General features: G+C 31.8%; 1 protein-coding gene across 4 annotated transcripts in view; it reads right to left on the reverse strand.

The window, feature by feature from the left end:
• The window catches only part of Hr4 (nuclear hormone receptor 4), a 213,548-nt gene that overhangs the window by 87,126 nt on the left and 99,231 nt on the right, over positions 1–27,191 (reverse strand). For all 4 annotated transcript variants that reach the window (XR_015544638.1, XM_087404774.1, XM_087404775.1 and 1 more), the window contains 2 exons: positions 6,750–7,751; positions 3,450–4,020 (listed from right to left, as the gene is read on the reverse strand). Coding sequence is in view for 3 of the 4 variants with exons in the window: in XM_087404774.1 (XP_087260900.1) it covers positions 3,450–4,020; positions 6,750–7,751 (1,573 nt within the window). In the remaining variant the exon portion in view is untranslated. The remainder of the gene's footprint in view (positions 1–3,449; positions 4,021–6,749; positions 7,752–27,191) is intronic.

The raw sequence follows: 27,191 nt of genomic DNA on the forward strand, positions 1-27,191 counted from the left end.
GCTTGACCTTTTTTTCGCAATTTTTCGAACAGATAGGCCATTCCCGCTCCTCGCGGCCCGCGCGTCGTGTGCTCGGTGGGCCGTACCTTCGACAAGTAAGTCGAGTAAGTCGAGCGGACGCGCGTATTCGGCTATCTTTAAACGTTAATATCTCGTTAATTATTGCGAGCATTACAAAATGATACAGGACTTTTCTATTCAGTTTAGTCCACTCTATCTGCTCGGGACGAATGGGGCCGTATATTCATGTCATTCTGTATATACGTACATACATATATGCGTTCATATCGCATATAAATCACGCACAAACGCGCAGTAAACAAGTTTTCAGACAAGGACAGATATTGGAGACACTTCTATTACATTGATCAGATCAAAGAGAATTAGAATATCCTCTTTGGGTCAGATACGGTATAGCTCTTCCAGTACATATGTTCTAAGATGTGAAAGGTAACTCATCATTTTTTTCTCTCTTATTTCATCGTTAACCTACCGTAGAATTTTGTACACGTTAATTTCGATACTTCAACTTCATTATATAAAATGTTTCTATGGTAATTCAATTTACTAAAAAACCATCTTAATATTTTGAGAATTAAAGCTGAAGCGCATAATAAAAAAAAATCGCGCGTATATAATAGAATATGCAATTTCTTTAATTATGTGGAAAAATCCATAAAATTTCTTTTTTGTTAATGAAATATCATTGACGCACTCAAGTATTTTTTTTAATTTGTTGAAATTTATTTAAATTTATATTTAACAAATTAAATCTAAATTCGTTTGTCCATATAACATTTTGTTTTTTTTGTGATTACTTTCATTTAATTTTAAAATATTAAAAAATTTTGTAAATCGGATGATAAATTATATTTGTACACCATAAGAATTCATATACAATATATAGCTTACATTACAAAATATTATTTAGTACATTTATAATCATCTTTTTTTGTCGATAAAAAAAGATGCTTTCTAGCATACTCGAGTCTTCTTGCTTCGAGTCATTTAAAGTTCGAAATGGGTTAAATTACTTAAATTTTAAGAAGATAAATAGTAACGGTATTATAGATATTAGGAAAACAAATCTTCATTTCTCCTACGTACGAATTTTTCCGTGTAAACAGATTGATAGTGCGCTCTCTGGAAATAGTTTGCTCAAAACTCAACATTTCTCATCAGTGAAACGTAATTAGGCGCTTTCTCGAATGCTTCCTTGAATATTGGCAAAGGTCGAAGGTGGCAAAAGCGAAGGTTACGTACATTTGCGATCAATCAACCACATGATTCCGACTATATATTACGCAGATATAATTAATTCTAATTAAGTAAATATCGGTCAATATCGTTCTTAGACTGTAATGCATCACTCAGAAAATTTACGCATATATACGTATAAGTCCCTATCCTAGTTAACCAATCTCATTAGTGCGACTCAATCGTGTTCTACGCGAGAATGCATCATTACTGTTACGGGAGTGGAATTATCACTAACAAAGTACTGGTATTTGTAGTAAATGGAATGTTATTACTTTGCTTTCTTCAAGTTTATATGAATTACTATTAATTCGTAAATTTAATCCAAAACGTCTTATACACACGCAGTTTGTGCAAAATAATTGCGAAATATTTTGCAGGTTATGTACGTTTGCGATCAACTACATGTTTCCGACTATATAAATTTCTATTGATAAGAACAAATTTTAAGAAAAATTAAAACTTAGAAAAATTAAAAAAATTAGCAAATAACATTGATGTAATTACCATATTTAATTATATTTTCAAAAATGTATTTACATATATATAATATATTAGGTGTTGGAATTAATTCGTAGCGTTTTTTAATGAAAGAATGTTATTTATTTCACATGAGCATTAAAAAATACATTAATGAAAGTACTTCCCATCACTTGTAAAACGCTACGAATTAATTCCAACACCTAATATATATATATATATATATAGGTATATGAAATTCTTTTATATTTTATATTTTAATCAATATTTAAATTTTTGATTAGTCGCATAAGATAATTATGAATTTAAAACATTCTGAACACATTACAAAATATATATTCAATAAAACAAATTCGAAAAAATAAAATAGTAGTAAGGTTAATAAACATAACATTAGAGGAATGACATACAGAGTGATCTCGACCTTTTTAGGACACCCTATATATCTTGAAAAATATAAGTTTTACAGAAAAATGTTTCAGACAAAAGTTATAGGGTCACAAAAAGATCTATTTATTGATCTGATCAGTTTGACATTGGGGAGCGTCGCTAAGGTCAGATCAAGGATAAATGGATAAATTTTTACACTGAAAATTCATTTTTACGTAAAAACGAAAATAAGAAAAACAATTTCCAATGAACCTTAATCTTAACGAATGTTATTCAGAATGATTCTGAACAACATTCAAGAGATTTTAGGCGTCGGTTGGACATCTTGCGTAATGCAAAAGCGATACTGTAACTTTCAAACTTATAACTCGAAAAGTATATGAAAAGTTTATAAAAAATAACTTTATTTTAATGTTTTGAAAAGCTCTTGACACTAACTATTAGATTCTGGAATCAAAAATAGGGTGTTCCATTTAAAAAAAATCAATGTGACCTTGATTTGATCTTGGCAATGTTATCCAAGGTCAAACTAATAAGATGAGTAATTAGATCAATCTTTTTAAACCTTATAACTTTTGTCTGAAACATTTTTCTATAAAACTTATATTTTCTGAGATGTTCAGATGTCTTGACTTTTTTGATACATTCTGTATGTGAGATCTGGGAAATAATGATTCGTATATGTTGGAATAACAGTTATATGTCGGCTGTGTTCCAAAATTTACTGCCAGTACTGAAAATTTATAGTATGTAACGTGAACTATAGATTTTCAGAACTGGTAGTAAATTTTGGAATACAACCATATCTATACTCTACTACTCTAGTCGCTCATTTGTCAGAAATGCCAGAATAATGACATAACTTAAAAATTGTCATTTTTAATCGTTTACATTAATTAAGAATTAGTTTAAATAATTAAGAAGGGTCCCTAAAATTCTTTATTCCGATAGAGCAACATAACTGAGTTGTTAAAACTCATCATAAGAAAACAGTTATATCAATATTGCATTATAAATAGCATTTCTGTCAATTGTTTTGCTTAAAAGTGTCTCATCTCAGTTATTATTGAGTAGTTCTAGAAAGAAAAGGCTTTAGATAATAGATTTTTATAATCAGTTGTTATAAATAAATTTGCATTTAAAAAATAATATTACAAAACATACACATACACAATTTAATAATTGAAAACATTCAAACGCAATATTCAAAGTTTTCTGGAAAGCCTGATTTTTTGAGTTATGTCATTGTTCCGGCAAATGTGCGACATATATATGCGTGAAAGGATTAACTATATTTAATTTCGTAAGCTAAAGGTACTCACCCTTCGCATGTGATAATACCGTAGTGCAAGCCGGTCGCCTTGTCCTCACAGATCATGCATATCATAGGCGTTTCGTCTTCTTCGTTTTCCTGAGGCGGTAAAGGAGGCGCAGGCGGTGCCACCGATATGGATTGCGAGGCCGCCTCAGATTTGACAACAGTACCACCATTGCTAACCCACGGTTGCGCGACGGAACCGGACGCCGTGAGATTCAGCGCCTGCATCTGTTGCGCGGCCGGCAGCTGCGTCAGATCGCCGGCCCACAGCCTCTCCATGTTGAGCGGCGGTCCGACGGCGGATGAGTACGTAACCGCGGGGGACGAGGGTGGTTTACCCCTGGATTCCTGGCCAAGGTTCAGCAATAGCTGGGCAGCCGACTCCTCCGACGAAGAGCATGAGGCGGTCGCTGCCGCTGTAGCAGACCAGGATGCTGCTGGTGGTGGTACCGGATCCAACGGTGGCGCTGACCATATCATCGTACGGACGCCGCCGATTTCACCCATTAACACCGTGGGCGGGGGCCGCGGTGGTGCTGGCGCTGCTCTCTGCGCCGGTGGTTTCATACCTTCACCTGAAATAAATCATCAATGATCGATTGTTACAATGTGTTTGTACAATGCCTGAATAATCTATTTATATAATTGTTGCATCTTTAAGGGGGGAGGGAGGGGGTATTCTAGTCTAGCAAGTAAAAAAATCGATTTTTTTTTACATATTTTGTAAGTATTTGGTATAGAAAATATGTCTGCAAAAGGAATTAGCTCGATTCGCAAAATTAACAAAGTTATACATAGCATCTGATAGGGAGCGGTCTCCGGCTCGTTTTCGACGCTTGGACCACGCGGCGTATAATAAAGCATTATTAATTGACATTTTTATTTCGGCTAAGGTCAGAAAACCGTTATTCTTAGAAAGTCGTGTATATTTGGAGTGGGATCTTTCTAAGGTTGCACTTTCATGCTGGCGCTCGACGCTCGATTTGAGCGTTAAACTGGTCACGTGATCGAAAACGCTAAAGTTCAAGCTGAGTTCAGCTTTGATACTTGACACGCGATTCGAGCATCAACCAGATCATGTGATCAAAATTGACGAATACCAATCATCAATTTTGATCACGTGACTTGTTTTGAACTGAAAATGAGCGTCGAGCGTTAGCATGAAAAAGCTTAAAGGGTCTAACGATCGAGTTCGACTTTTCTATGAAGGAACATTTGTTTTCTCAATTTAGTGTAACTTTGAACATTGAGGCGAACGGAAATTTACATGCAAAATATTAAAAATGGATAAAAAAAGATGAGAAATTTAATCGAGTTCGTATATATTATATCAATTTTAAAAGTTATGAGCAATGGGAATGGCTATTGATCAGCAAGCGGAGATGTACGCAAACTCCCGGGACGAAGCTCGTATCATTCGTTCGGAGCGTTTAACTGACTTCTTTCTCTAAAGAGAAAAAAACAAAAGTCGTAGAAAAGAAAAAGAACTTCTACAGGATCTCTGTGAGCAAGAGGAAGGTTTCCTCTATGGCTTCGGACTAGCTAATTGATTGTAAGTAAAATTATCTCCATATAATCAGTACAAAATTTTTTTGATGAAACGCCTTTTTCTTGAAATCAAGTTTTTCAAATTAGTATTATAATATCTCGATATAAATTGGTGATATCTCCTATAATATAAAACCAGTTGACCAATCGAGTCGAGTATGTGCACACATCTTCAGCATGTACACATATGGCTATAGTCCCTACCATAAGTCGAAATATTTTTTTTTGTAATTTTTACAACCATTTTGATGAAAAAAATGGCAAAAATCGAATCTTGATTTTCAATGATGTCATTTTTTAATTTTCAGTATTTTTATTTTCGTTCTGATACCTGCTATAGCTAAACTCGTACTAATTAAGAATTTCTTTGGTTTTTTTGTTTCAGATGAACAGAAGAATTAGAATCGTAGGAGCCATGGATTTATTTCTTTTTCACCACTTTATTTAATATTTTATACAATGCATATTTATAATTACTTTTTAATAAAAAAATTCTGAGACATACTTCGAATATGTATAAATAAGTAGGAAAAAATCTCATCTCCAAAAGTTTTATATTATATTTTTAAAAAATTCGCAAAAATAGCATAAAGATTCGGCTTCTAGATTAGAATACCCCCTGAAGACTTCCCTCTCTGTACTACCTTTGATCTTAAATATACTTTATATTTATCACGTGTAAGAAAAAGCGAATGAAAATAGTGTTTTATTCTGTTGTAATAGTATTCTTAAGAAATATCCAGTTTTAGGTGATCTTTACCGATTTTAATATTCTTTAAATATGTTGTAGGAAAAAGTATTGTGAGTGATTCCCCACAAGAATTAAGTGAGGGACGGCATTGATTTAAAAAATATAACTTAAAATTTCATAATAAAGTGGCGTATTTCATCATGGCGTATGACTTTCCACGCAAAGCAACTTTCAGTCCACTTATTCCACCTTCCCCTACTTCGGAGCGCTCGACTTCTACACAAAGCAACTCCTACCTCCCCTCCTGCTTAGGGACGTACTTCCACGCAAAGCGACTCGCACCTTTCTTCCTGTTTCAGGGCGTATGACTTTCCAAATAAATATTGTTAATCTCGGAGAATCGTGCCCCCTCTTGACAGGAGGGAGGTAAGGTAAGAGTCGTTTTGCATGGAAGTCGTGCGTCCCTAAGCAAGGGGAGATAGGATGGGACTCGCTTCGCGTGTAACTTGTGTGCCCCTAAACAGAGGGGAGGTGGGGTGGATGTCGTTTATGCCAATGTTATTCTCTGTATATTATAGAACTTTTATTTACTATCTCTTAAGCCAATGCTGTCCCTCACTTAATTCTTGTGGGGAATCACTCAGGACACTTTTCTCTACAATATATTTGAAGGACATTGAAATCGGTGAGGTATCACCTAAAACAGATATTTACCGTATTTTTTATCAAAGTCAAAAAGTAACTGAGGTTTAAACTAAATTCTATGGATATTCTTTGTGATTTTCATAACTAATACTAATTGTAAGATGTAATAATTTCCGATCATTGGACCTAAATGACGAATCGAGGAGGAAATTTATATTAGATACTTCTTTGTTAGAAGGGTACGTTTATTATAAATATTATTGCATGTTATTTAAAAATTATATTTAAAAATTATATATGAATAACGCTTCCTCACAATATGGCTGATTCAAAATAGTTAATGATTAGGTATGAAAAGATAAATCGTTAAATAAATTTAATGTGAAAAGTGCTTAATTTAGTAAAAAATACAGGACTTACACGAGGTTGCCGTGGTGGTAGCACCGGTAGTGACACAGCTGACATTGGTACCGCTGGAACTGGTGGAGACAGTTGTTGCATTCTGCCCACCGTAACTAACGGCACTGCTGATGACACCATTGAGTAGCCTCTGCGTAGCGAATCCCTGTACGCTAGTAGTGTTCTGAGACCAAAATTGATGATGAGCCACCAACAGATGCGGTGGTACCGGGGGTGCGCGTGATCTTGGTGGTGCCGGTGGTGAGTGTTGCTGTTGCAGGGATCCGTGTGGTCTGGCTGAACCAACTGCGCCGGGACTAATGTTCAGGTTCAAGTTGAATTGAGATGACGGGCTATTCCGGTGACTAGGTTGGTTGGAGGCTTCTGAACGACCACCGACACCACTGCCACCGCCACTACTACCGCCCCCACCTCCATCAAAGACCGAATTGTCGGATTCTTCCTTGGTCTGGACGGACGATAGGTCGCCCTTTAAGTCCGGGCTGTCACTCCTCGAGGAGGCATCCTGGGCAATCGGAGTCGATGAGACTGCTGGAATTGGCGAGTACGGCGACGTTTTGATCTGTACGGGAGTGATGGAGCGTTGTTGTTGTTGCTGATGCTGCTGCTGTGATTGCTGATGATGTTGCTGTTGTTGCTCATCAGAGACCCTGAAGCTCATCATCGAACCGGCATCCGGGAAGACCGAGTCAGGCGACGCACGATCCGAGCATCCCGCGTCGCGACCCTCTTGACCGTTTCCTCTTCCACCTCCGCCATCACTACTGCCGATACCACGAAGGGAGTCTCCTCGTGGTGGCCCTGGACTCGGGCTGCCCAGCAGGTTATACTCACTCGTTACTCTGATCTGGCAACCCGGCGAGCTCGGCATGTTCGTTTCCGGCGACAGAGTTGAGGTGTCGGCCATGCTCTCCCCTGGAGCAGGAAAGTTTATGGGTGAAGGTGCGTCCGTCGTCGGATTCCCCTGCGGCGAGCCTGCTGATCCGAGGGATACCGGGGAGTCTGAGAAATAAGGCGTTGGTCTCATATTTATACTCGGACTGCGGACAGTCTGTAACGCGACGGGATGTTTTTTTTTTCCTTTTTTCTTTACCTTCGGAAGGACGATTGAATATAATGCAGAAATATGGGATCGTTATTCACGCGCACGTTATATCTCACAATGAAATTGAATGCACAGAGGAATGGAAATGGGAAAGAGGAATCAGCAAATTGGAGAATTGGAGCAAATTAATGATGTTGTACACCAGTCGCATACGTAATTGGTGGCGCAAGCCGATGTTCAGAGGGTGAGGGTGATAATAAGCTATGATGGAGTGTAACGTATTGCATCTCCTTATGATCTTCTTTGATATTTGATTTCCGAATTAACACATTCCAGTGACATTCCGAGTTAATATAATATCGAATAAGTTTATTGCGATATAATAGTTCAATTGTTATTAATTTAAAAATCCAACTCTATTTAATATCAACTTGGAAACATAATATATAAACTTTATATAAAAATTAAATTGCATTATCTTAAAGATTAAATGAGGAGGTCTACACACACTTTCCATAACAGTAACCGTAAAAGTTAACCAATCAGAGATGAAAATTTTCGAAAATTGTTGATTGGCTAATTCTTACGATTCCTGTTACGGAAAATGTGTGCGAGTCTACTAACGTTATTTTAGAAATATAATTTATTTATATCATATTTCTTTACGTGAAAATTTCACGTAAAAGAATATTAATAAATTAAAGCATATGCTTTAAATATTTATAAATTTCAAAACTATGTTTTTTTATTTATACTTCGTTCTAAAAAGATTAACTGTTTGAATTCAGCATTGCGATATTATGCACTACTCAACAAAAAATAGAAAATACTTTCGAACATACTCAACAAATGGTGCAACATCCAAAATACCGTAACTCGGTGAAAAATTGTCGTAGATAAAAAATCAAAAAAGCATTTGAAAACTTAAAATTGCTTAAAGCTTTATTTTTAAAATTGATAATTGACATTTCAATCTGACTGATCCTTTATTATATGGACTCCTAAATGGATATCCGTTAAATCCAAAATTTTTACAAAGATCTATGACGTGAACTAAAAATTATAAAATTGCAATTTATACGAGCAATCGAAAAGAGTGAATCTTTATCTTCAATTTGCTTTTTATTGAATGTTGCACGATTTTTTTTCACCGAGTTATTGAATGTTGAAACAAAAATGATCACTTTTGCTTTTGCTTTTGTAAATAAAAAAATTAAATAAAAAATTATTATCGTGATTTCATTTATAAAACGATTTAATGGAACCGCTGTTATAAAATTGTAAACAGCATCAGTGATGGATTTAAAACTCATTTTAATTTATTATGTTGGTCTCGATAGGCAACCGCTCGTTAATCCTATAATACAGCATTGTGTATACACAAAATATTTCACCTTCCCTCTCCGTAAAAATAACGCCTCTCATAATAAATTCTAATATGAAGTATTCTTTTACAAATCGAGCACTTACAATAATATGAGGTAACATTTTTAAATTACATTTAAAAAATTTTTTTACACTTTTCCTATATAAAATAAATCGATACATATTTTTGCAATTTTTTTTTATCAGTATATTTTCGAAAATACGAAAGGTTTTAAAAATTCGCCGTTTATGCACTTCTTAAAATCGCGATAAAACTCCACTTCTATTTATACTATACAGTCCAAATAGTGCTCATTTTAAATATAAAAGAATTATCTACATTTACATATTCATTATTACTATAATTGTTGTTAAATTATGATTATTATAAACAATTAAAATATTTAAAGTCATTTTACTGCTCAAGGTCACCAAAATAAAAATTTAAATAAAATATCATTCCTCATTAAATTTTCTATAAAAATCGTATTTTTTTAGCCGGGCGTTGGCCACTGAGTCCGCTTCGTCACCATTTATATCCGTCAGTAAAGCGCATTGGGCGACTTTATTCGCTAGAAGCCGCGTCTAGTGACGTTATAGCGAATTCGCTACTAAAAACTTCTTCTAGACGTAAATTTGTTCTTATAATGTATAATCGCGGCGAATACCGCTTTCAACGCTTGTCACTAGCTTGTCGCTAATTTCTTGTTGCTCCTCCAGAGCGAATTTTTAAGTTGTCAGCGTGAAAAGACGAATTTTTCCAAAACGCCTCGGCTATTCAGATTATAAGCATCAGAGAATAATTATGTCATCGAATGACATATTTCGAGTCGCTGTTGTGCTTTGTGACCAATTATTCGCTCGATGACTAGTGACCACTTGACGCTGCGACTTCAAAATTTTAGACGCTAGCGAATAAAAATCAAGTGTGTACAAAAAGCTTTTGATCAGGGAATTCGCTGACGAATTAAGAAGCTTGCTTCAAGCGAATAGCAGCAGAGTCGAGAGAATTCGCTAGCGAATTAATGACGCTAGACACGGCTTCTAATGAATAAAGTCGCTCCGTGTAAATCACGCTTAAGTGTGCAAGAGACTAAAAAAATTTAATTCTTCATGATCCTTTTAGACCCAAGCATCATCTTTCAGCTAGATTTCAGAATCTTCCTGGCATCATAATGACGCGTACTTGTCATCGACTGGAGGTTTGAAGCTTCAACTATCGATAAAATGCTTAATTTTTTAATTGGATTGTTAATATGCGTCTAATAGCTATTCGCGCCAAAAGCGTTTTTTTCTCGGATCAAAATATTTATAAGTGTGATCAACACGTCATTTTCGTTAAAAAAATTTATAATTTATTAATATATTTTTGCATTAAATTAATATATTTTTATTAATATATTAATATATTTTTGCATTAAATTGCAAAAATAAGCAAGATATGAATTGAGTTCTTCAAGTAAGGATAAAAAAACCGATGAGGAAAAAATGTCCGCCATGTCTACGACCTATTTTTATGTGATAAACACACTCTCTAAATCTGAATCAGTGGATAATTCTACTAAAGAATATTTCTGATACTGAATTATCAGCATCACACAATACTAGCACATTTGGCAATGGATAATTAGTGAAATTCATTTATAAAAAAAAATTTGAGCATTATACAGGGTGTCCCAGTAACTCTATTACGAAGCAATATCTCTGTTACCATTAATGATACGCGAAAATGCCTAAGGAAGAAATTGTTTGGTTCGAAGGGACACACATTATGGTAGGAATTATAATTATTTCCTTCTCAAGGTTATATTTTGAGAGTCTTCAAGGTCATCAATATTTTTTTTTAAATAGGACTACATATTTTTATCATTATAGCGTAATAACTGAGGTCAAGACGAATCCATGACCTTCTTTGTGATCTTGAGAATGAAACATTCAGAAATTTTGAGGAATAGGTGCGAATAATGAAATAAGTACAATAGAAAGTTTGGCATAGGAAAATTTATTGTAATAAGTGCTCAAAATTGTTTCCATAGACTCCTAAACATTTGTTAATTCAAATATTAAATGGACGTCGCACATCAGCGAACATTTAGGGTGTTAGAGTCGTGTAAAAAAAAAAGTGGTCCAATTATATAGTCACTCAAAATACCACACCATACATTTAACGACCAACGTTGAAACTGCACAATTTGCATTCACCTAGGATTTACTGGAGACCAGTAATGCATATTGTGTCGATTCACTACTTCAATATTATTAAATGTAGCTTCGTCTGAAAAAAGTATTTTTGATAAGAATGCATCTTCCTGAGTTGATTTTTCTTGTATCCAATTAGAAAAATTTACTCTCTGGATAAAATCATTTCCATTCATTTCTCTTAATGGCAATACGTACATAAATTTCTTGCTTAATATACTTCCGTCATTATAAGATATGTTCCCCTATACTTACGTCTGGTTATGTGGTTTTCAACAAGATGGTGCACTGCCATTATGCTCGTTCTTCGAGCAATGCGTTAAATATTTTATATCCAATTAAATGGATAGGAAGAGAAAGTCTGACTCCTTGGCCGCCACATTCTCTTGATATTAATCCCTTAGATTTTTTTCTATAAGGCTTTATCAAAGAGAAAGTTTTTTCGACAAAGCCTACGACATGTGACGACATAAAAGAAAGAATTCGACAAGTTTGTGCTGCTGTAACATTCCAAATGTTTACAGATGTGCGATGTCCATTTAATACTTGAATTAACAAATGTTTAAAAGTCCATGGAAACAATTTTGAGCACTTACAATAAATTTTCCTAAACCAAACTTTCTATTGTACTTATTTCATTATTCGCACCCATTCCTCAAAATTTCTGAATTTTTAATTCTCAAGATGTAAAGATCAATGTGAAGATCATGATATTATAGGCTATTAGATTCATCTTGACTCCAGCTATTACACTATAATGATAAAAATATGTAGTCCTATTTAAAAAAATATCGATAACCTTAAAGGTTCTCAAAATATGGCCTTGAGGAAGAAATAATTCCCATCATAATGTGTATCCCTTCGAACCAAACAATTTCTTCCTTAGGCGTTTTCGCGTATTATTAACGGTAACGGAGATATTATCTTGTAACAGAGTTACTGGGACATCCTATATAGTTAAAGTACCGATATTTACACGTTCTAGCACATTGTAATTCTAGTCTTATCATATACGTTGGATGCACTACACTTAAGGTAATTCCGATATATACGCCGCATCTAACAAAACTTAATTTATTAAGTATTATTTACTCTTTTTAAGATAAATGAACTATATCAGTAATAACTTTGTACTGTCAACTATTATGAAAAAAATATTAGAAATGCGAAAGATTTATTTTTCGTATTTAAAAAAAACTTTTTGAAACTCTTGCATTTTTAACATATATCCCATAGGGATAGAATATATGGCTACGCATAGAGAGTGGGGGGATACAGCTCATGAAAAATTTACAAATAATGCTTATAAATAAGATGTAAAATGAATAACTTATAAAATATGTTTACAGTTTTATTAAGAATGATAAATATGTATATGAAATAATACATAATAATTACATTCTTCCTACATATTACAAGTGTTATTTCATATTTCATGTAATGTGTTTATTGCATTTAATGCACTGAATCCAATCTGAGCACTTTATATGTTTTGGGCATAAATCCCGCTCATTAAAAATAATGTCTCAAACAGATGGGATATACAAGACAATAAACTAAACAAAGAATACAAGAGTAAAGCACTTGTATTTTTCTACAATGCTTTACTATTACTTTACACTTATCACGAAATAATCACTAAGTTTTTTAGCACCCTACAATCATTTTATTGGGAGTACAAATTAGTTCGATCCGTTTTTTTGTGTTCAAAAATGCATTTATTTCAAAATAAAATGAATGAACAGATTAATTAAAGTATTGGTTACTACTTTTTCCTATCTCTCAGGCAATTTTCGAATTCCATCTCGAAAAAATGACTCGTCTTTGGAGGCGATCCAATTTTGGAGCCAATTTTCGATTTCTGCGAAAGAAGTCAATCGGTGACGTGCTGCATCCTTCGGAACAACCAGTAATCAGAAGGAGCAATGTTCGGAGAATACGGCGTGTACGGTAAAACATCTCATTTGAGCGTTTCCAAATATTTTTTTACGACTTATGCGACATGAGGCCGAGCGTTGTCATGAAGAAAAATAACTTTATCATGTCTTTGCTCGTATTCCGGCCGTTTTTCTCGCAATGCATGGCTCAAACGAATCAATTGTAGCCGATACCGATCGCCCGTGGAATCGCCAGGTTTCAGCAGCTCATAGTAAACGACACCCTTTTGATCCCACCAGATACAGAGCATGATCTTCGAACCATGAATGTTCGGCTTTGGTGTTGATGTTGAGGTCGATGGTAACGATTGACCGGGCGTAGTATTTTTTCTTCTTGGGGTTGTCGTAGAATATCCACTTCTCATCTCCAATCACAATCCGATGCAAAAAACCTTTTCTTTGTTGTCTTTGAATCAGCTGTTCACAAGTGAAAAATCGCCTTTCAACTCGGTTTCAGTTCATAAAGCATCAATTTCCTTGTTTTTGAATTATTCCCATGGCTCTCAATCGTGCAGAAACGACTTGTTGAGTTACTCTCAATGATTCTGCAAGCTTCTCTTGCGTTTGATTCTGATCTTCTTCGAGTAATGCCTCTAATTCTTTGTCTTCGAATTGTTTTGGCTATCCAGAGCGAGGCTTGTCTTCAACGCTGAAATCTTCATCCTTGAAACGTCGAAACCATTCCCTACATGATTTATCAGTTGGAGCAGTATCATAAATTTCGACAAGCATTCGATGGGCTTCAGCTGCACTTTTCTTCCAATTAAAGCAGAAAATTAGAACCTCCCGCAAATGCTGCTTGGTTAACACAAAATTCGACATTTCAAACACAGTAAAAATCAAGGTTTTGCATGAAACTCAAAGCGATATAAACTGAATATTATTAGTAGATGTCTAACCTCTCTGAAAATGCCAAAATCAGCTGTCACTATGAACATTCACAACAGCCGGAGCCATCTTTTGGAAAACGGACCGAACTAATTTGTATTCCTAATATGTAGATTATAATTTATGATGACGCTACTTATTATAGTGATAAATTGATTCATCTCACAACAATTAATATTACAGTTAGAAATTAAATCATAACACAATATTAACATAATGACATGTAACAGAATAATTGCGGGAAAATTGAAAATAAAATCCACTCCTATTTTTTTCTGAGTTCTGTGGCATAAATCTCAGCGCATCGTATTTGCCGGAGTTATCCTATTGAAGCAAGGTTCACTATAGGTTAGGGATAATACACTTTATTCATTAATTAACAGTAGCATATTTGGCATTGAATCAGTGATTATCCACTGATCCAGATTTAGAGAGCAGACTATATTTGTGTACTGAGATTGCAGTAGCGAAGAGTAACGTTTTCTATGTATTTTTTGTATTTTACGTTTTTCATTTATATTTACTTTCAGTATTAATAATAATAATAATTTTTACATTAATAATAACTTAATTAAATTTAACCATTAATAAATAATCTCTCTTAACCAAATTTAATATTTTTTTTATATCTAAAAACCGTCCATCTTCTACCTCCAAAATAAATATCTTTTTTGAAACGCTTGTAACCATATTATTTTTTTTAAAGTACATCATCTCAAGAGTACTAGGTTAAAATTTCATTTGAAAATATTATAAATTTAAAAAGTTGTGATTTTTTTTAGTGTTAAAATTAAATTTTTCACTAAAACGCCATTGTTCCATTTTCTTAAAGGATAAAATTATATACTGTAATTTTTTTAAATCATTGGAACTAATAATTGATTTTAATACTTTAAAGATGAGTCGGGTCATTTTAACCCAAAGTAACCATCGTGTAGCTTTTTCGAAGTGTCACCATAAAAAGTTAAAAAGTTTTTATCTTTATTAAAAAATAATCAACTTTCATTTATTATAATTCAATAAAATAATGATTATAATAAAATTATTGACTACACGCATCTTTAACCGAGTTTAATAACATCAGTAATTATGAAATTGATCACAGTTTAAATTTATTCATTTGTGTTCTTAGTTGTTTCTTTGTCTGTCTTACGAGGCCTCGCAATCATATTTTATTTTATATACAACGTTCTGAGTGCGAGGCTTGTTTAATCGATCTTTATGTACTTTATAATGAACAAATTTAGTTTATTTAAACATCTGTATCTTATTGTGAATGTGAACTTATTGATGAAAGACGTGATGGTATTGGTAAATTTAGAATGAACAGTAAAATAAAAAAAATTTTTTTTTTAAATTGGAATCGAAATTGTGACATCATTTTTAATTTTATTCTTATGTAAACTTAATTTGTTGTCGATTAAATATTTAACTCTTTTATTCATGTTATTAAAAATAAAATTTAAAGGAATCATTGTCTATAAGTGTGTTAATTATTAACTCTAAATTCTTTTGGTGATATGCAGAGTGCGTCACCAAAATCCGAATAAATCAAACAATTTCAATAAAATGTTTTTAATGAAAAATTAAATATTGCAAAAAATCCTTTTACATGGTACTTGGGGGATCCCTGTAGAGCACAATTATTCGATATATCCTCCATTAACTTGAATGATGGCCTCTATTCTCGGTCTTCGCACGCACGCTGTAATGCCGACGAATGCTGCCTCAACAGCGACTCTTAATGACGTCACATTAGGATGCCTTGTTTGTGACCCTTTCAACTACGTAACATCATAAACGGTTGATCTCGGGTATCCAAAGAACCGAATTATTTTCGTTGCCCTGCGCGAAGGCCTCCGCACTTAGTTTCAACATCGCGGCCATTTTGATAATATGACTGCTTACTAGAAACATTAGGTCAGACGCCAACAACAATCTCTGGTGGAGGCACAATATAACGGAAAATTTAAATTGAAATTTGTCTGAATTTGGCGCGCGCACGCACACGCACATATAGGATATGTCACCAAAATTCGGACAAATTTCAATTTAAATTTTCCGCTATATTGTACCTCCACCAGAGGTTGTTGTTGGCGTCTGAGAAAGCCTGATGCTTCTGGTAAACAGTCATATTCTCAAAATGGCTGCGATGTTGAAACCAAGTGCGAAATATAATCGAAGAGCTGCGATTATCGAAGGCCTTCACACTAGGCGCTCAGCAATTAATAATTCGGAAATAATTCAGTTCTTGGATATCCGAGATCAACCATTTATGACGTTATGGCAAAATATACTTTAGAACAGTCCAACGAAGGTTCCAGTATGCCAGCGAGGAAGAGTCACTCGAAAGAATGTTCGCGAGAACCGCCGCAGTCATTGAAAGGGCTCAAGCGCTGATGATCCAGGGCAATCGTTGCGCGTTCTAATGGATGTAGTGAAGCCATGGATGGAAACTGTGTCATCTAAAAGGCCATATGTTTTTCAGCAGGACAGTGCATCGGCTCATATTATTCATTTGATTCAAAATTGGCTCTCAGACGATATGTTTTGGTCCAAGGAATTCTGATCTCCCAACAAGATTTAAATCCCTTGGACTACTACGTATGGAGCGTAATTGAAACGGTCACAAACAAGTCTCGGCATTCCAATGTGACGTCATTAAGGATCGCTATTGAGGCAGCATTCGTCGGCATGGACATCGTTACATTACAATGTGCGTGCGAACCGAGAATAGAGGAGAGTCATTCAAGCTATATCGAATAATTGTATTCTATAGGGATCGCCCAAATGCCATGTAAAAGGATTTTTTGTAATATTTAATTTTTCATTAAAAACATTTTGTTTAAAGAAATTCGATTTATCCGGATTTTGATGACGCACCCTGTATATGTATATCAAAATGAACGTCTGCCTAGCTGCCTTCCCCCCCCCCCACTTAACCAAATCTTAATAAAAAAATTACATAATAATGTGTTATTTATGCGCTATCCATATCCGCAAGAAAAAAATTTTGCGCTCATTCCGTTTAGCCAAAAAAAAATTTTTTGTGGGGGCAGTCAGTCAGTCTCCCCTCATCCGTTAAAAACAATCGATTTGGAAAATTAAACACACAGAATTTATGCACCATTTATGAGCTATCATATGCACACAATTTTAATTTTTGCGCTACAATCTTTAAGGCACTTTCCTCTTGGAGCGGACAGAGATTAAGGGTTGCAGCGCAAAAATCGACAGTGCTTGAAAATAGTAACCCATGAATCAGAGCATTATTTTGCATAGTCAAAGTATTTAACTTTGCAATTTTAAATGACTTAGAAGTGAATATGACTGTTCGTTCCAAGGATTGCAGCGCAAAAATTAAGATTATGTGCATATGATAGTAGTGCATAAATAGCGCATAAATCCTGTGTATTTAATTTTTCAAATCGATTGTTTTTAACGGGTGGAGGGGGATGGAGGAGGGCTGACTGACTGCCTACTCAGCCCCACAAAAAAAAATTTTTTTCAGCTAAACGGAATGAGCGCAAAAATTTTTTCTTATGAATATGGATAATAACGTATTATAAATAACGTATTATTATATAACTTTTTTTATTAAGATTTGGTTAAGTGGGGGAGCCAGCTAGGCAGACGTTCGAAATGATACAAGATGATGTATTTGTCTTTAAAATAGATCGATTCTCAAAAAGCTTCATCAATATTAAATCATTAAATCTCGCACAGCAACAAAGGATCAGTGACTGCATTAAACAAAGAGACAAAAAGAGACACATGGGCATCACGTTATCTCGTGCACTCAAATCAGAAAGAAAAAATCCTATTGGCATACTTTTTTGACCACACTTTTTATTGATATGACTTTCTATACATAACAGCGATCAATAAGAAAATTACATTGCAACATCCAACTGTGCTTTACGTCCATTGTTAACAGCTCACCGACTCATATAAATCTTGTCATTAGTATCTTAATTAACTGAAAAGAGACCGGTGGTTCCGAAACGTATTATATGTATTTTTTTGAAATTGATATATAAATCATTCCTTATGATTTAATTATGTATTGTGTAGCATGCTTCAACTTTAAAAAGCTCGATTACTGTTTATATTTAATTATATTCACATAATATGAGCGTCTTCATATATTTTTTTAAATTTCTTTTAATCTTTCGCACACTTACGGGTGCATTACGACTGCAATAAGCGAACTCAACGGCCAGCGCACAGTGGTACCGATCTGAATATAGGCTATTGAAAATGAAATTTTCAACTTTTTCATTGAAAAATAAATTTCTTGTAAAATAATCTTTATTTAATGTGTAAAATTTTAGAACAGTATTTTTCTCAAAAGAAAATATGAAGTTATAATTAACAATAAAATTCGGAAAAGATGCTTTATCTTCATACGGTTAAATTAATGAAATAATCAATAGTCATTGAATAAGATATTTCAAACTAATAATATGCAAATTAAATTATTTTTTTAAAGTTAAATTATTATTAAATTTACTAAATAATTATTTCAATAAAACAATTAATTTTTTTATAATAAACATATAATTCGACTTCACAAAAAAATAAAGAATCAAAGAGAACAAAGAGAACTCACAAATGAGGATGTATTATGCACATTAAATAATAATTTTTTAATTTTTTTATAGAGGATCTACAGAGATATGCAGAAGTAAGAATTATTAACTCTTATATACACTCACAAGCAAAAAAAAAACGACGAAACAAAAAACGACCCTTTTTGCTCCAATGTTGAATAACTCGGTGAAAAAAAAATCGTACAGAGGTCTATAAAAAAGCAAATTGAAGATAAAAATTTTCACTTTTGATTACTGTAAATCGCATTTTTGTGTGATTTTTACTTCACGCCATAGACATTTATAAAGTTTGTACAAAACTTTCACATTTGACGGGTATTCATTTGTGTCCGTATAGCTCCATATATAGGATCAGTCAGATTGAAATATTAATTACCAATTTCGAAAGTAGAGATTTCAAGCATTAAAAGACTTCTTAAATATCTCGCTACGATGATTTTTCACTGAGTTATTGCTATTTAAAAATATTAAAAATTTAGTGGCCCGTGTTTTTTCACACTAAATTTTTGCACAAATTTTTAATATTTTCAAATAACTCAGTGAAAAATCATCGAGATGTTTAAAAAACTCTTTTAATGCTTAAAATTTCTACTTTCGAAACTAGTAATTGATATTTCAATCTGACTCTGATCCTATATGGAGCTATATGGACACAAATAAATACCCTTCAAATGTGAAAATTTTGTACAAACTTTACAAATGTCTATGGCGTGAAGTAAAAATCACACAAAAATGCGGTTTACAGTAATCGAAAGTGTGAATTTTTACCTTCAATTTGCTTTTTTATAGATTTCTGTACGATTTTTTTTTACCGAATTATTCAACATTAAAGCAAAAAGAATCATTTTTACTTCGTGGTTTATTTTGCGTGTGAATGTACATACGAATTAATAATTCATACTTCTGCATGTCTCTGCAGATTCTCTATAAAGAAATTAAAAAATCATTATTTAATGTGTACAATGCATCCTCATTTGTGAGTTATTTTTTATTCCTTTTTTTATAAAGTTGAAATATATATTTATTATAAAAAAATTAATTGTTTTTATTGAAATAATTATTTACAAGTAAATTTAATAGTAATTTAACTTTAAAAGAATAATTTAATTTACATATTATTAGTTTAAAATATCTTATTCAATGATGTATTATTTCATAACCGTATGGAGATAAAGCATCTTTTTCGAATTTTATTGTTAATTATAACTTCATATTTTCTTTTGAGAAAAATATTGTTACTTCTAGAATTTTACACACTAAGTAGAGATTATTTTACAAGAAATTTAGTTTTCAATGAAAAAGTTGAAAGTTTTATTTTCGATCACCTATATTCAGATCGGTAACACTGTGCAGCGCTTGCTCGCTGCCGCGCCGCGAAAATTATTTTCTTTCACGCAAGTAGTATCAAATGACTATTAAAAAAATATATAATTTTTATAAAAAATTTAATGAGGAATATGATGATATTTTTTTTAAATCTTTGTTTTGATGGCCTTGAGCAATAATATAACTTTAAATATTTTAATTATTTAATTGTTTATAATAATCGTAAGTTTAACAATAATTATAATAATAATGAATACTAAATGTAGATAATTCCTTTATCCTTAAAATTAGTAAAATTTGGACTCTGTAAGATAAATAGAAGTAGAATTATTGCGATTTTAAGAATTGCATAATCAGCGAGTTTTTAAAACTTTAATCTTCCGTATTTTAGAAAAGATTGACTAAAAAAAAATTGCCAAAATAAGTGTCAGCTTATTTTATATAGGAAACGCGTAAAAAAAGTTTGAAGCAAATAAAAAATGTGAACTCCGCGAAAATCCGTTTGATTTGTAAAAGAATGTCTCAGGGGAGACCGGAGTCAGTTGAATATGGGGGTAAGTAGAATAATCGAGGCTACATTAAAAACAGAACACGTGAGACACGCGTAAATGTGTCTGAGCACGCAGCAGCGACTGTTGCTAAGTCTGCTGTAACATCTTGTTGCGAACACATCTACGATAGAAGTTATGCCACAATTTTAAAAAATCGTACACCTAAGTAAATATTTTTATTCTTAAAGTTTTTGTTTTACAATCGTATATGATTGTCTGAGATATTTGATTTCTATTTAGATATAGTAAGTGTAGTTCTTACTTAATAAAGTTCAACAGATTTTTTTTGTTTATGTGTCTTTGTTATTGTATATTGTTAATGTTTTTAAAAAATGAACGGTTGAGAATAGTAAACTAACCACAGCATGGAATTGTATGACTCATTTAGTGAGTCTAAGTCTTGATCATTTAGTGATTCTTATAGTACTTACTCAAAATTTTATTTTTTTAAAGAGATTTTCCTCAGTGATAAATGTTATAAGTTTAGTTCCCTCATGCCCAATCTTGAAAACTAGATGTGTTTTTGCATGAAATGAACAAATTTTGCAAAAAGAAGTATTGTTTTGTCCTGCGAAGCGAATGTTTGTGTTTAAAATATATTTTTTTGTGGTTAAAATATATTTTTATAAAAGTTTTATTAATATGTAGCCGAAGATGTAGCTCAAAATACATTAATCTTTATTTTAATAATCTTAGTTGAATTACCCCGGTCTCGGGGCTAGTTGAATCAGATGGAATGCATTAGGAAAATGCATTTTTTTTATATTAGTTATTTCCTCTTATTATTAACATATTATTAGATAGTCAAATGCATTTTTTTTATATTAGTTATTTCCTCTTATTATTAAAATATTATTAGATAATCAAATATATGTAGTAACTAGTATAGAATTCATTTTTTCGATAAGTCTTAATTTCGTCTGTAAAAATTCGAAAAATGAGTCTATTAGCTCTGGTCTCCTTTACACGAGACATGCTTTTCTTGCGTTAGTCGCGCCCATAATCACTCATAATCACTCTCCATAGAGGATACTTATATCTATGCGATAAACACACTATTCTTTTTATCGATATATATTATTACGTCTATAATAAAATATTTATTGGAGGAATTGCACGGTCGCGGTTGAGAAACAATCGCTTTTTCATTTAGTACTTAAGATCTAAATATGGTACTTAAGTACTGAAGAGAAAACACTCACTGATTAGAAAGTTAACATATTTAAATATTTCTTAATATATTTTTTAATATATATTAAGATAAAATAAGTTGTCTGTGTATTTTAGATCACAAAAAAAATCTCTAATATGCTTAAATACAATTTTTTTGTTACAAATGTACAAGTACAATATACATAAAAAATATATCGTCCGAAAATACAGGCTTAACAACATTGTATTTATTTTGGCTCATAGAGCCAAATCGATCTATCACTTCATGAATTCCTTCAAACTCCGTTAATGTAAGTTGGTAAACTTTCAAAGGATATCGCGTTTTATAACTTCTCTCGAATAATTGTACGAATAATTGACTTCAATAATTTAAATTTATGCTCATTGTTGTTTTGCGTGCATTTATTTACGGCAAAATTATTTTGCTTGTAGTCTTTTTATATATACGAACTAAGTTCAAAATATCAGCTACAAATTGAATGATACATGATTAAACGGCAAATTAATGAATTTTTTATACTTGTGGGATTATAGAAATGTAATATCTGAGATATTATTTTTTATGCGTTGCATAAACAAATATGTAATAGCAATGTGTAAAAAAATAAATATTAACTGTAGAAAACACAAAGCTCTCTTTAAATTTTATAGTGTTACAAATATTGCTATGATTTATAGCAAAATATAAAAAATAATGAAACTTTTCATGTGAAGTAAGTGATGAAATCATTCCATAGATCTTATTATTTCAATAAATATGCTTTTTAAGAGATTAAGAAAACTATTAAAAATAAAATTAATGAGAAAATAAGAATCACTGAGAGAAATGATTTTGTTATAAGAACAAATCAAGGGGAAACAAACATAATATTTGTTAAGAAAACGATCGATTAGTTACAATTGCAAATTAATTATTTCTCATTCATCAATGTAACAAATAATCAATAGTACACTGAAAAAAAGATTGGTTGCTGCAACAATTTAGATAGTAAAATATGTAGCAGCAAATTTTTAGTTGCGTTAGCCTATCGAAATCATATACTGACATTGCGGATAAGCTAACAACTAAAAATTTGCTGCTACAACCAAAAACTGCAGTCATATAAAAATGCTATACCATATTTTACTATCTAAATTGTTGCAATAACCAATCTTTCTTTCAGTGTATCGCTAGCAAATAAAAGGCTCACACACACACACACACACACACACACACACACAAAAGTTATAAACGATCTTAAATCGTAAAAAATTGACTAATTCTATTCAAGTATTCTCCCTATATTCGATTGTGATTGTGATTGGTCAGTTTCCTACGACTTAAAATCCCACGATCATCTATGATTTCTATATAAATGATCTTAAAGTCTATTCAAAAGATAGGTTCAAGTCTATATAGTTTACTTTTATTACTAATAATTTATTACTAATAATTGGTTGTTATAGCAAACTAGCAGCAGTTACAATGAACCAATTTGTTGTCACATATTTACCGATCATTTGTTCAAGGTACTGATGACTCATTAAATTAATAAAATCCTTTCTCTCAGTGATTAATAATTAATAAAATTTGGATCTTAAAAATAATCATGGTCAAAAGTTTATATGTGTATTAGTGAAGAAAACAATTTCAAAAGATTTGATTTCCATGTTATCTTTCTGGTGACTCTATTTAAAAAAAGTATTATTTTCTTTTACTGTAGAAAAAGCGCGTGGCACGTGTTGTGTTTCCTATAATGGAAAAGTTACTTTAGTAGGTTGTAATTGAGTTAAAACAGAGTTTCTGAGTGAGAACCATTAAAGCATCCGTTTGCTTTCGATGCGTTCTTAACAATGCATTGTACCCCGCGGTGTTGAAGGATATAAGATGACATGTAATGGTAACAATAGTAATGAGACCTTGCATCAAAAGCGCGCACAATATGAAATTAATCCAATAAACAAATAAAAATATTTTACATAATTACATGTAGACAAAGTATAAGTTTTATTCTGCATATTAATTTCATAATCATTATATGACTTAAATTAGATAATTATAATTTCGAAAAAAAATTTATAGGTTGAGATATAAATGTTTCATGCCCCGTAAATACATTTATGTTACATACATATATTACATTCTCTGTGAAATTCGACACCCCTTCTCCAAAATTCAGTTCAACCAAAAAAAAATTTCTTTCTAGGCTCAAATTATAGATACACTTGTCTACTTTCTTTAGTGCTCTGGCCTTTTTGGAAATTCAATACGATGGGCCTAACATGACTGCTATTGTTCACGAAGTACCGATTGAGAATGCTTAAATCATTACTCAAATGAGCCAAGATTCGTCCAATTTTATGAACATCAGCCAAGAAAGAAAAATGTTTAAAGATGTCAAAGAGTTTGCGGATTATCGCCGTGTCGTGATTCATTGCTAATCATTGCTAATCATTGCTAACGTTTCGTGAACCTTGCCTTTCACTTCATCATAGCGAGGAGCGCATTGATATTTTTGAGAAAAATATATAAATCGCATTTTTCTCGAAATAGTATATATTTTTCATTAGTATTAGTTATATTTTCCAAAATGATTGCTATGATAACTCGTATACAGTTTTAATTTAATAAATTTAAAATTTTAAGATATTTATAACACTTTTCTTTTCAATCAGTACTTCGTGAACTACAGCCATCATGTTAGGTTCACCACATGAATTTCCAAAAAGAATATAAAAGAAAGTATTAAAGAAAGTAAACGTATGTATATACCTACAATTTGAGCCCACACACAGAAAAATATATACTGTACGCAACTAATAATGATTTCTTTAAAGTATTTCAAAAGTTTATATATCCGCAAATCTATTATAAATTCATCATAAGCATCCAATTTATTCAAAATATATATTGAATTCTAGAAAAAATGTAATACTTCAATCAAGAATATTAAATTAAATAAAAAATTCAATTTACTTATTATCTAGAATCGATGGAAGAGAAGTATATGTTTTAACAAAAATATCTTTTTTTCTTAAGAAGAATTCTTCCTTTGCTTGAATCAAGTATCATATTTATTTGTAATAAAAAAATTACGATTATATCTTAATTAAAAATTTTTTTTGTTATTATTACTTTTTATTGTTCAATTTATATTTTTATGTTTTACATACCCATATTCTGTCTTATTAACTACAATTAATTATTGAAAAACGCATCGCATCGCCAGCGTTTGGATCTACGATTTCTAGAACGGCCTAGTAAGTCTAATACACTTACGCTAAGCTAATCGCACGCTTGTGATGGAGTCATTGCCGATACCTCCTACTGTAACCTCCATTCTTAATTTCATGATGATAGTTTAATATTATTAATATTTGAGGAGATGGAAACGAAATAATACGCTGGTATTTATTAATTCAAAATTAATTAAGATAAATAATGAAAAGATATCATTACTGAACAATATAAAGATCATGTTTACAATTTGATTCCAAAATAAATTTTATTTAAATTGAAAATATGAATCTACTTGAAACGAGAAAAAATTTCTTGTTTCTAAACTATATTTCGCTTTTCCTAAATCTATTGTATAGAACTGAAAGAAATATACCAATTTTTCTGATAAATTTTCTTACATCAATATATTAAATATTCAAGATAATCAAATCTGATTTTTCTTCCATAAAATTTTATAATATATTTCAAAAGAGAATAAATTCTTTTGAGAGAGTATACGATATTGAGAATAAATTCTTTTGAAAGAGTATACGATATTGAGTATTTTTAAAACTTGCGTTACACTTTAAGACTACTAGCAAGAAAATATTCTTTAATAAAAGTAATCGTTACTTAAAAGAAGAAAAATAAAATAAATAATTATTTTTCTTAGGAATAGAATGATATTTTTCTGTGTGCAGAAAGAAATTTTTTTAATGAATTGAATTTTGGACAGAGGGGATGTCTGATTTGATAAAGAATATGCATCTAAAAACCTGTATCATACTCCAATGAATTTGTTTCACCAGTACTAATCTCACTATATACTAAAAAATATATAAAAGTATACAATCTATATTAAGGAAAAAAAAACAATAACAAGAATGAGCTTAATAAAATAAAAACATTTTAGAATTGTTGATTTATTGTTTCATAAACAAATTATTATTCAGACATCTTACATATGCGTGCGATCACACATTATACATGATACGTAAATTTAATTTTCAAAATAATCTGCTTCAATTAAAAAATCTAAAATAGAGAGAGAAAATATGCAGGATATTTTTTATATTTAAAAGAACACATTTTTTATCTTTTTACACTGAAAAAGACTATACTTTATGAAATGATAATTTCAAGTGTAATAGTTGCTCAAAGTGTTTTCTTGTTTATCGCGAAAAGAATGTGGAGACTACGGTTGCTCGAGGTCAAGGAAGGAATGCAGTTGACAAGGCCAGATTGTGATTATGGGTACTTAGGTGACAATTTCCAAGCTATTAATAGATCAATCGTCATGGAAGTTAATCGGGCGAATTATTCATTCGTGGACTCGTCACGAAATATCGATCATTATTTCGTGTAATTACTAAATCAAAGAGATCGAATCGGATTGTTATCTTTTATCCTTGTTGATCATTAAGAGAGAGACTATCGCTTATAGCTGTCGTAGAGCAATTATATTTCGCTTAGCCGTACATGCAGCACGGAATTTATTGTATATATCAGATTGACGACCAACTACTAATGTCAATGTGCTCTGACAATATATAAGTGATATGTACTTACCGTAACAATGATAATTAAGGATAATGACAATAATCCGTTACGAAATGTGATGAGGATATTGATCTTTTGTATTGATAGTTGAATTTTTTAAGACGTTCAAGAAATAGTTCCTAGTAGTGTAATAATACAATTATGTATTATGGATTTAAGCAAGACTGTTTTTACTATTCCTTTCACCTATATATTTTTTTAATTCCTTAATTTACTTGAAATTAATCTTTTTAATTTTTTAAAAAAGTTATGTTATCGATTCTAGGTTATAGTGACAAGAGAAATAGAATAGACAGAAGGCCACTAAAAGCAAGTAAAGAATAGAATATCTTTTAATTAATTCGTATTTAACCTTATTTTAATAACCTTATTTTAAATATTTATTTTATGTTATTTCTACATTTAAGTAAGCTGATATGTTGTAACGTGAACTAAACTCGTGATCTCGATCTACTTTTATTATTGCAAATTAAATTAGTTACAGAGGCTAATTCTGTAGAACTGTTTATGCGAAACAAATACTATTCTGTACCAATGAAATCTCGAATAATTTTATCGTGTTTCTTTTATTGACTACACATACAAA

The sequence above is a fragment of the Acromyrmex echinatior genome, chromosome 3 (assembly GCF_024713525.1).
Source record: "Acromyrmex echinatior isolate Ae372 chromosome 3, ASM2471352v2, whole genome shotgun sequence".
NCBI lineage: Eukaryota > Metazoa > Arthropoda > Insecta > Hymenoptera > Formicidae > Acromyrmex > Acromyrmex echinatior.